The sequence below is a fragment of the Rhinatrema bivittatum genome, chromosome 2 (genome assembly GCF_901001135.1).
Source record: "Rhinatrema bivittatum chromosome 2, aRhiBiv1.1, whole genome shotgun sequence".
Lineage (NCBI taxonomy): Eukaryota > Metazoa > Chordata > Amphibia > Gymnophiona > Rhinatrematidae > Rhinatrema > Rhinatrema bivittatum.
In genome coordinates this window covers 59296104-59308213 of record NC_042616.1, presented here as the reverse complement: position 1 = coordinate 59308213, position 12110 = coordinate 59296104, and the positions used below count along the sequence as shown (strand labels likewise).

Sequence of the window (12110 nt, the reverse complement as noted above, 5' to 3'; positions counted from 1 at the left end):
CTGGCCAAACCTACTGTAGTGTCAGCTATCCCTATCCAGACAATAGTGCAATGTAAATGTGTGGAGAGAACTCCTTGCCACAGCCTTGCAGATCTCCTCCATGGGAACTGTTTGCAAGTGAGCCACCGACGCGGACATGGCTCTGACAGAATAAGCCTTGACATGACCCCCAGGATTCAGTCCCACCTCAGCATAACAGAAGGAGATGCAATCTGCTAACCAATTGGATAGTGTCTGTTTCTCAATGGCAACGCCCAAGCTATTCCTATCAAAAGAAATAAAAAGTTGGGTGGATTGTCTATGGGTTTCAGTCTGCTCCAGGTAGAAGGTTAAGGCTCGCTTGCAGTCCAAATTGTGCAGTACTCATTTGCCTTGGTGCGAATGGGGCCTGGGAAAAAATGTGTTTGGTTAAGATGGAAGTCCGTCACCACCTTAGGGTGTGTACGCATGACCACCCTGTCATAATAAAACTAAGGCCTGGAACTCGCCGACCCTACGTGCTGAGGTGACCACCATCAAAAATATGATCTTCCAGGTCAGGTACTTCAGGTCACAACAATCTCAGGGTAACTGGCCCTGAGCATCATGGACAGGACCTATGGACAGATATGGACCACTTCCTGATACAAGAGGTACAATCCCATGCCTCACTGCTTGACGACATACCACATAGCTACCTGGTTGTCGATTTGGATGCCATCTGAGTAGCCTGGCACCACTGCAACCTCAGGATCCATTGGACTCTGCGCATGTATAATCATGCTATGGGAGTGACATGGACAGTTGCAGCCATGTGGCCCAACAGTCATAACATGTACCAGGCTGACACCTGCTGGCTCTGCTTAATCTCTGCCATGATGGCCGCCAAATTGACAGCCCTTTGACGAGGCAGGAAGGCCTTGGCCTGAGCCGTGTCTAGCAGGGCTCCTATGAAGTTCAATTGAGGTGGCAGGCTGAGATGGGACTTCGGGTAGTTGATGACAAACCCTAGCAACTCCAACACCCAGATGATCAAGTATGTGGTCCTGATGGCCCCTGCCTGAGATGTGCTCTTGACCAGCCAATTGTCCAGATAGGGGAAAACATCCTCCCCCAGCCTACAGAGGTGTGCCAGGCATTTTGTGAAGACTCATGAGGCTGATACTAGCCTGAACGGCAACTCCCAGTACTGGAAGTGCCGTTTTCCCACCACAAATCGGAGATACTTCCTGTGACTGGGGAAGATCCCTTTAGATTGAAGGAGCATAGCCAGTTCCCTTTTTGCAAAGGGGGGGGGGGGGGGTGTCAAGGTGCCCAGGAAAATTATCTTGAACTTTTCATTTTTTTTATTTATTTAGAAATTTGTTCAAGGTCCTTAGGTCTAGTATGGGATGGAGTCCTGTTCTCTTTGAAAACAGGAAGTACCTGGAGTAGAATCTAGCCCTCTTTGCCCTGGTGGGACAGGTTCAACTGCTTTGGCTGTTAAGAGAGAGGAGAGCTCTGCTAACAGTACCTCCTGATGTGCTACCAACCCCCAAAACAGGCTCGGAGGGCAATTTGGCAAGACACCCAATAGATTCAATTGGTACCCTTGACGGATGATGGACAGAACCACTGGTCCAAGGTTATACTGAGCTACTGGTTCACGAAGAACTGCAGCCTGCCCCTGATGTACAGTTCAACATCCCAGGTATGGGCGACTGCCATACACTCCAAACGAACCAATCAAAACCTCATCCCTGGAGTTGACTGAGGCGCCGTAGGGACTTGGGAGCTTTCTGCTGCCTACAATAGCTGTGGGAGCTCTGATGAAATTGACGGGAGTGAGAAGGTGGAAGATAGTACTTTCTCTGGCTCGTTCTCACTGGCCTCCTAGAAGAAGAGGACAGGTCCCTAGTGCTAGCGGAGAGATGTTGAAGGGTTTCATGATGGTCCACCATGTTCCTCACCTTATCTCTGAAAAGATTCTCCCCAGTACACGCACATCAGTGAGTCATTCCTGTACCTCTGGTTGGAGATCCAAGGCCGCAGAGATCATCAATGCCATCTCGAAAAAATCATAGGTCGCTTGGACCTCATGTTTTCTGCATTCCAGGCCCTTATGCATACGTGACATGAGGGTGTACTCTGCTGTTGAGCCAGATGCTCAGCCACCTCCTGCACTTGATTCCAGATGTCCCGTGAATTCTGGCTCATGTAGAACTGGTAGGAAGCAATACGGGCAATAAGCATGGCCTTTTGAAAGACTTTTCTCCCAAGAGCGTCCATTACTCTGTGGTCCTTTACTCGGGGCACCGAGAAATGGGTCAGAGACCCGTTGGCTTTCTTGAGAGCGGATTCGACCAACACAGACTGGGAGGAAGGAGGGGTGGCCAGATCTTTTTCAAACCCGCAAAGTGGATCAGTGATTTGCCTCAGGTCCGTGGAGACTGTCGTGGACCCCAGCACCAATGGAGGACTGGCACTCCTCGCCGTGGGGTCGCTTCAGGGGTATCGCAGCTTGAGTCGATGTGTCCCCATGCCCGGAACCATGCATCAACAGGGCCCGGCACCAATGCTTGGACCAGTTCTTCCCTGGTGCCAAGGCAGATGATGAGGAACCCAACATCCTCGGCCTGGAGATCAATGGTGGTCAGTCTCCAGCGCCTCTATCCACTGGTCGCAAGACAGTCTCGCTGATGTCAATGGCATGGTGTCCATCAGTGTGTCTTCAAGGTCCATCAAGGCTGATACCGCCATTGCCGATGACTCGGTCTTCTTCAGACCAAAGAGCTGTTCCATCTTGTTATGCTGAAGTCAACGTCTTTTCGATGTCATCTATGCGCATAAGTGGCAACCCTGGACATCATGTGATGCCCCCAGGTAGAGGACCCATATCTTGTGAGGGTCTGTAATGGACATGCCCTCAGGCACTGGGAGCATTGCCAAAAACCAGATGTGGCCATGATGGGATGAAACAAAAGGGCCACAAAATCAGAATTGATGGCGGCAAGCATCAATGGCCATCAGGCACTGAAGCACCGTCGCCATGGGGGAATCGACTGCAAAAGGAAACATACTAGAAACATTGAACATCCTGAATAGGAGCACTACAGGGAAGCACTGAGAGGGACCTGGTATCGCAAACCGTGAGGAAAGAAATTAAAAAAACTCAAGAAACAAGAATTTTCCAAAAAGCCAAAAAAAACAACCAAGTGAGCTCTCTCACACCATGATGCTTACAGCTCCACAGAAAAAGAGAACTGGAAAGGTACCCCAAGTGGACGCATGGTTAAGGCCATGCTGGGCATGCTTAGTGTGCCAAGTCAAAGTTCTAGAAACTTTGACATAAGATGTGTGATGGGGCTCCATTTATTCTTTTAATTAGTAAGATTTCAATATTATGAATGTTTTATGTCTTGATTTTATCGCTTGATGTTTTGTGAGGAATGATGTTTCTGTTTTTCCATTGCTGCACTGCATAATACAGTTGAGCTTGTGGTTTCCAGTTCATTTTTTGTTGGCACATTTTTATGTATTTATAGGGGCAGATTTTCAAAGGGGTACGTGCGTAAGAAATGCGTGTACCCCCCGAAAAACTGCCCCAACCTCCCCCTGCGCGCGCCGAGCCTATGTTGAATAGGCTCAGCGGCACGTTCAAGCCTCAGGATGTGCGTAAGTCCCGGGGGATTCCTGGGGGGCGTGTTGGGGGCGTGCCACGGCGGCGTGTCATCTAGGGGCGGGGCCACGGGCGTGGTTCCAGTCTGGGGTCGTTTCGGGGGCATGGCTGAGGCCTCCGAAACTGCTCCCGGGCCGGGGAATCACATGCCGGCAGCCGGTCCAGGGCAGGCGTAACTTCTCAAACAAAGGTGGGGGGTGGGTTAGGGAGGGGAAGGGAGGGGAAGGTGTGGGGGGGTGGAAGGAAAGTTCCCTCTGAGGCCGCTCCGATTTTGGAGCGGCCTCGGAGGAAACGGAGGCAGGCTGTGCGGCTCGGCGCACGCAGGCTGCCGATTTTGCGCAGCCTTGCACGTGCCGACCCCGAATTTTAAAAGCTACGTTCGTATCTATTAAAATCTGGCGTACTTTTGTTTGCGCCGGTCACGCGAACAAAAGTACGCGCGGGGCGCAGTTTTTTAAAATGTACCCCATATTTTATGGCCTTTCTATTTTGTTTTGGCGAGGGTCTGTCTTGTGTAATGTTAATTCTTTCTGTGAAAATGACAGTACTTCTCATCACGGGCTTTTACTGCCTTATGGTCATCCCTTCATTTCTATTTTAACAAAAGTTTGCTCTTTATTAATTTCCCCTGCAAGCAGAAAACAGTTTTGAATCTTATTGCTGAAAATATTTATTTCAATTCCTTTTCACTGCAGTTAGTAGATATTAGGCAATTATTTGAAGCAAAGGATGGACTTAGGCAATGTTCCCTTTAAGGATTGGATTGATGTGAGCATAAAAATAATGGGCTTTTTGCATCAAAGAAAGCAGTGCTTACAGGGTAATGTAACCAAAAATTTGTGTTCACATCCAAACCAATCCTTAAAAGGAAACACTGGGTGTTGAGGAGAAGGAAATTGGCATTGGCTTCTTGAAGGGGGGGGTTGGGTTTAGACAGAAAAGATTATTGTTGGGGGTTGGCCCTTGAGGAGAGAAGGTAGTGCTGTGCAACTTAGTTAGAAGAACATTTCCTGGCATTTTATTTATTTTATTTTACAGGCTCTTTAATATCGCCCATATCAGGGTTTAGTGCTGAGCGTCACAGTATCAAAATAAAAGCAAGCAATAGACAAAAAAGGCAACAGTTTAGCGACACAAGACAAGGCAATAAAATATAGCAACAGACAACATGCAGTGAGCAACAAAAGGAGGATTAGGCAAAGCAAAGCATACAAAACCAGCAGTAAGACGTATACACAGGAAGTAGGCAAAAGTTAATGTTAAAGGCAGCTGGAAGTAGTGAGCTTTCAGCTGCTTCCTGAATGTATGGTCATATGAATATACGTGACACTGTAAACTTTGTTTTGGTGCGCCACGAGGATCAAGCAAACTCGAAAGGGTGCCCTGATATAAAAAGGTTGGGAAGCTCTGGTCTAGGGTCTGGCAGCTAAGATTTAATGCTAAAAAATGCAGAGTAATGCATTTAGGGTGCAAAAACCCAAGGGAGAGGTACAGTAGTGGAGGTTAAATTCTTCTAAGCACGAAAGAAGGGCAGGGTCAATGATCTTAAGGTGGCCAAACAGGTGGATAAAGTGACGGCAAAAGCCAAAAAGATGCTTGGCTGCATAGGGACAGGAATGGTCAGCAGAAAAAAAAAAGAAGGTGATATTTCCTCTGTAGAGGTCCTTGGTAAGATCTCACTTTGAATACTGTGTACACAATTCTGGAGCCTGCACCTTCAAACAGATACTAGCAAGATGGAGCCGGTCAAGAGGGTGGCTACTAAAACGGTCAGTGAACCTTGTTCTAAATCATATGGGGATGGACTTAAAGATCTAAACATGTATACTGTAGAGGAAAGGCGAGATAGGGGAGATATGACAGAGATATTCAAATATCTCAAAGGTTTCTGTGCAACGGAAAGGAGGCCCTGGAACAAAAGATCATGGGAGGAGGATGAAAGAGAGTAGGCTCAAGAGTTATCTTAGGAAATATTTCTTTACAGAGAGGGTTGTGGATGCATGGAACGGGCCTCCCAGTGGAGGTGGTGGAGACAAAAGTGGTATCTGAATTCAAGAAAGCATGGGATAAAATACAGGGGGGATCTCTAAGGGAGTGATGGGCATTATAAAGCGAAATCAATGGGCGGATGGGCAAACTAGATGGGCCGTATGTCATGTTTCTGTGATTGAGCAATGTATGCAATGCACCGTACTGCACCAACTGCTCCGCTTGCACACCACAGCTTTAATCACTGTAATCTACTGCAAGACGCTTAGAGCTCTCCAGTCTCTAAAGAGTGACATAAAACGATCACCGATGATCAGTTCTGTCCCGTGGTACACACGTCCCTGTGCTGAGGCGTTTCCACAGAACATACTGGCCAGTGACCTTGTGGATTCTTCATCAGTGCAAACGTCAAAATAGCAGGGAGCACCCAGGAGGGGCCAAAGCCGCAGCCTTCATTGTGGGAAAACACTTTTAGGGAGCAGTGGGGGAAGCTTTTCCTTAAAAGTCATCCTAATGTATTTTCTTAGATACCAGAAAAAAAAAAGTACATTTTGAACCGTTTTAGTAACTGCAATTTGCAGTTTCCTTATCTATCTGGGGTCCCTGTCTAGGCAAACATTTCCACGTGCACAGAAATGCTGTTTTCTGTTAGGTTTTTTTTAGTGGAATGAAGGCACGGGGCTCAGAGGTAAGTGCAGAAGATCTTCCGGTTCGATCCCTGAGTTGGGTCTTCCGCTTCCATATAGACTAAATGTAGACACACATTTTTCTATGGTTTGTTGTTTTTTTTAAAATTTGAAGTATATGTATGTTCTGATGTCATGTATGGTAGGACAGGTCCCCTTTTCAGATATTAATATACAGAGCGCGATGGATATCTACTCCCGAATATACATCATATACACCAACTGCATGTTTCTAGTGTATATCAGACTTTATTTCTATCCTGAAGATGGCCTTAATCCAAATAAATGCTACATCTGCAGACGTGCGTGGTTAGAAATAAAATATAACGTCGACTATCTGTGCCTTGAACTCACCTTGGAAAAAAGTGCAGAATTCTGGAGGCAAAGTGGCCGGCACAAACTTGTATTTATTTCTCTCCTTCCAGCTGACAACTTCCCTGAAAGCAGAAAGAGCAGTGGTGAATTTCGAGGCAGAGAAGTGAGGGGGGGAGGGGGGGAGGGGGAGGGGGTAATATAATAAAGTAGTAAATGACTGCAGATAAAGACCCAAATGGTCCATCCACTGTGCTCAGTGTGGCCGTAACTCCTACTCCATGCAGGTCAACCCCCCCCCCCATGCCACCCCCAGGAGCGTGGCAACCTGCTGCTGTCGCTGGCTGGTGCAGAAGTAGGAGTCATGATAGGAAACTCAATGGGGGTAAGACTCATTAACAAGCCTCGGGAACTATTGTCTTCATGGAAAGGGTGGTGGATGCGTGGTAAGCCCTTCTGGAAGAGATAAGAACGGGAACTCCAAAAGGATGTGGTTACAAGAACAGAGGATCCCTAGAGGCTACAGGATGGAAATGAAGAAACTGGGTAACCCGCGGAAACCTTAAGTGTGACGCTTCTGCACGGGGGCAACCTGCACAGTGCAGCAGTTACAGCCGGGTGACCTGCAGGGAGTGGGAGTTGCAACTGGCCGCTTTCCTTATTAAATCGAATCAACCTAAAGAGACTGGCAGGACCTTTAAACCAAGCAAGTAACTGGCGCGGCCTCCGCACTAGCAAAGCCTCTTTCCCCCTCCTTCTCCAAAGGTCATCCCTCCCAGCCTCTCCTCTACCCTACCCCACGGACCTTTTCGTACTGAGCAGGGGCCCTTCCATGGTGGGGAGGGGAGGAGCAGGGCTGGCTGGTTCTTTAATATTTGAAAGTTAGCAAACCCCAAAGCAGAGCAAGCACACCCTGCACAGCTCCCAGCGAGGAGGCTGAACCACCAGGCCAACTCGCATACTGTATTTTGGTTTCTATGTTAAAAAAAAACCAGAACCATTGGCAACCCCCTAAGGGGTCCATCACCAAGCACAATTAGGCTTAAGCCCAAGTTTGACCAGGTCTCCTTACTGCAGAAACTCTCCGTTTTCAAATCAATGAGGAAAAAACAAACAAACAAAACAAACAAACAAACAAAAAAAACCAACTTTCGTTCATTGCTCAGATTCTGGGCAGCCCTTGGAAACCTTTTTTTTTTTTTTTTTTTACTGAAGCCTGGGAAACTTCGGCCAGCCAAAAGCAGGGCAGGGGTAGCTTTCTTCAAAGTTTCCCCAAAGTTTAGGATCCATAAAGAGCCAATGAGGGGGGAATGGAAGGGGTCATTATTTCTGGTGTCTCCTTCATCTACACACTAAGAGCCACGGGAGGAGGATGCGCACACATCTCACAGCTGCTGCCTATGCTGCTTTCTTTCTACATTGCCCACCACGTCCTTCTACAGCTTTTTGTCACACCATATATTTATTATCATCATTATTATTATTTATTTTAGAGGGGGACATTGGGGGTCTTGCCCAATTCCAGTTCCAGGCCCTGATTCCAGCCACTTCTATTCGCTGCCTCCACCTCGCTCACCCGCTCAAGTGCCTCCTCCAGGTCTGGTACGGGTCAAAGAGACACTCAAAGAGGTGTAATGCATAGACAGCGATGTTCTCCAACGGAGACTCCGCCGGCAAGAGCTGCTCTGAGGGTCTGCTCTTCAACTGCAGGGGCAAAAAAAAGAGACAGAGAAACATCAAGAGGCATTCAAAGGAGGAAGTCTGTCCAATCCACATACACAGAGATATATATATATATTTATACACAGGCACACATTCAAATAAACATATACAGAAATAGAAAATTAGAGCTGAACTAAATCTATTTGGTTATATACATTTAACATTATAATTTGGTACCAAACTGAATCATCCTCAGTCCACCTAGAAATCAAGGCAAAAACTCATTCTGATTACTAAGGACTGCAAATCAGATTAGTTTTCCTTTCAAAGGCGGGGGGGGCAGGGAGGATTAAAGATCACGCATTAGAACAAAAAGATACAGACAAAAAACTAAACTGGAAACCCCAAGAAACCAGACTCTGTATGCAATGCAGAAACAGATTATACCATGTCCTCTTTTGCTCTGCAAAGCATATCAGGGATGCACATTTCCCCAAACTAGCAAGAGAAAATCAAAGACTTCACAAATCATGAGCAGAAAACGTTTCATTAATACTGGGGGAAAGAGGAGAAACAGCAGCTACAGCAGCAAAATATGAGGTATCCTGCCACCAGACCAGATGGACCAGCACCAAAAACTCAGACGTGTCCCTGATGATGTACTTTCCGTAACCTGTACCTTATATTACAAAATGGTAATAAGTCAAGTAGTTTCCCTTCTTTTTATTTAAATTGTTCTATATATTACTTTGGCAACACATGCAACATTGTCATGTCCATAAAGTTGTTTGAATCTGAGGGAGAGAGAGAGAGAATGAGAGTGTGTGCCTTCCCACTGAGTGCCAAGTATCTCAGTCACTACGAATGACCCCACGGTCAGGCCATCACCTTCATGGCTCACAGATGTGCCTAATTCTGGGGACAGAGGTAATACCTGACCCACAAGGCATTCAAGCAGACAGCTTTACTTACTCTCTCCAACCAATCAAGTGCTTTCTGGATCTCTTTTTTTTTCTTCAAAACCAGTTCAATTGTGCATAGTTTGCTTTCATCTGAAACCCTCAGATCAAAGGAGATCTTGATTTTTTTTTTTGCGTTATTTAAAATAAATGTACAGAGCGACACACGCACACAGGCATGTCAAATCTAGACCACCTCTGATCCATACCTATATTTCTTAACTTATATTTGCAGCCACAGCTCTCACTGAGACAGGATCACGGAATCAAACATAAAGTGAACTATTAAGCAGTCAATAATAGAAAAGGAACTGCTCTCACTTAAGAGCCTGTGTTATGTACCAGGCAGCAGTAAACAAGATTTATTAGGGGAATCAGCTCTCAGAATAACTAAGAGCTTGGATTTTACTAGGGTTTTTCCCCCACCATAAACACAAAATGGAGAAAGAAGTCGTAGTAAGTCAGACCCTAAATGTAAAAAAACATGAGTTTGCAGTTTACCGAGTGTTATTAATGAAATGTGGGCTGACTGCAATTCTCTCTTCCCCACCTCAATCCTCTATCATCGTGCTTTGGGAACTCTGAATACGTTAATTGAGAAAGCAGAGTTGCTTACCTGTAACAGGTGTTCTCCTAGGACAGGAGGATGTTAGTCCTCAAACATAGGTGACATCATCAGATGGAGCCCGGAACGGAAAACTGTCAAAGTTTCTAGAACTTTGACCGACACACTGAGCATGCCCAGCATGCCACTATCCTCGTGTCCATGCGGGGTCCTTCTTCAGTCTCGTAACATAGAATTCCAATAAAATAAAACAAACACCGAAGAAACCCAACTCTTCAGGGCAGCGGGCGGGTTTCATGAGGACTAACATCCTGCTGTCCTAGGATAACACCTGTTACAAGTAAGCAAATCTGTTTTCTCCTAGGACAAGCAGGATGGTAGTCCTCACACACGGGTGAATATGTAGCTACAGGCTGCTCTCAACTATAGGGAGCCAGCACTTAACAGGTACCAACGTGCACAACACGTCGTGCTGCTATAAACTGGGAGACAACCTGAACCCAACCCCAGGGCCTAAGGTAGGCAGAGTTGGGTTTCACAATTGAAAAAGATTACGGAGGATCGACTGACCAAAACTGCTGTCACGTCGACTGTCCTTATCCAGGCAACAATGGGCGGCAAAAGTATGGAGATAACTTCAGGTTGCAGCCCTGCAGATCTCACCCACGGGCACTGCACACAAGTGGGCAACCAATGCTGCCATGGCTTGTACAGAATGAGCCTTAACATGGCAGCCAAGCTGCAGTCCCACCTGTGTGAAGCAGAATGAAATACAATCTGCCAACCAGTTCAATAAGGTCTACTTGGACACTGCAACTCTGAGTCTATTTTTGTCAAACGAGACAAAGAGTTGTGTGCATTGCCTATGGCTCACCGTACGCTCTAGATAAAAGGCTAGGGCTCTTTTGCAGTCCAGGGTGTGCAGAGCTCGCTTGCCCTGGTGTGAATGTGGCTTTGGAAAAAAGGTGGGTAGGACTATAGACTGATTGAGATGGAAGTCCATTACCTCCTTAGGAAGGAACTTAGGATGAGTGCGCAGAACCACCTTATCATGAAAACATTTTGTATAAGGAGGGTATGACAGCAGAGCCTGAAGTTTGCTGACCCTGCGTGCAGAGGTGACTGCAACCTGGAAGATAACCTTCCAGGACAGATACTTCAGGTCACAACACCACAGAGGCTCAAATGGGGCTCTCATCAAGTGGGCCAAGACCACATTGAGGTCCCACGATATCGCCGGTGGCCTAATCGGAGGCTTGATCTGTAGTAGGCCTCGCATGCAGAGCCCCACCAGCGGATGGGTTGAGATGGGTGAGCCGTCCACCCTAAGGTGGCAGGCCCCAATAGCACTGAGGTGGACCCTCACGGAGGTGATCTTCATGCCAGTCTTGGAGAGATGCAACAGGTAGTACAGGAGCTTCGAGGTGGAACAGGAGAACGGGTCCAACCCGTGTCCCTCACACCAGACTGAGAACCTCTTCCTCTTCAGACTGTAAGATTTCCTAGTGGAAGGTTTCCTGGACTCCACCAGCATGCAAGATACCCCTTTCGAAAGGTCCAGGGCCTGCAAGGTCCTCTCTGCTAAGACATCATTTTGCCTTAACAATAGTTTTAATTTGATTTTTATTGTTAACTAAATGTATGGAGGAGTCATTTTGAAAGGCATTTTCACAGTGCTTCGTTTACAGAAAATTTTTTTCTCATTAAATTATCCACCCTGTGTGCGGGTAAACTTATGCAACTAGCGCCACTACGAGCACAACTTTACCCGGAGCGAGAAAAGGCATCCCCGGGGAGGGGGACTGGGGAGGGATCTGCATCGATGTGCACCATTTTAAATTTCCAACTCTATATGCATATAAGCAGATGTAAATGCATGCAGGAATCGTTTACAAAATGAAACTATGCAGGCACTTTCATTTAAAAAAAAAAAAAAAATCGAGACAAAGCCCGTGATTAAAATAAATAAATAAATAAATAAATAAATACCGGGGGAATCTGCACCAATGCAAGGAGTTAGAAGATTATCCCCATGATGTGTAGTAATAGGGGAACCAATTGTATGTGGTTTGTGGAATTGGTGACAACGCAGATGGAATTGTTCTTTGTGGCTGGATGACACCGGAAGACATGAAGTCTCAAATGGTCTTTGGTAGGATCAATGCTTGTCACAATGTGGATATGAATCACACGTCTAATCCTTTTCAACTTGCGAATTCTTCTTCATCAATTAACAATCTAAGGACATCAAGCATCTTTTTTTCTCCTGCAATTTGTTTTTTTCTCCCTGAATTGTATCA

General features: G+C 46.4%; 1 protein-coding gene across 4 annotated transcripts in view; it reads right to left on the bottom strand.

Annotated features, from left to right (window-relative positions):
- NBEAL2 (neurobeachin like 2) overlaps positions 1 to 12110 on the bottom strand; it is a 528491-nt gene that overhangs the window by 267584 nt on the left and 248797 nt on the right. For all 4 annotated transcript variants that reach the window (XM_029588231.1, XM_029588232.1, XM_029588229.1 and 1 more), the window contains exons 5-6: positions 8201 to 8328; positions 6667 to 6749 (exon numbers count right to left, since the gene is read on the bottom strand). In XM_029588231.1, the coding sequence (XP_029444091.1) occupies positions 6667 to 6749; positions 8201 to 8328 (211 nt within the window). The remainder of the gene's footprint in view (positions 1 to 6666; positions 6750 to 8200; positions 8329 to 12110) is intronic.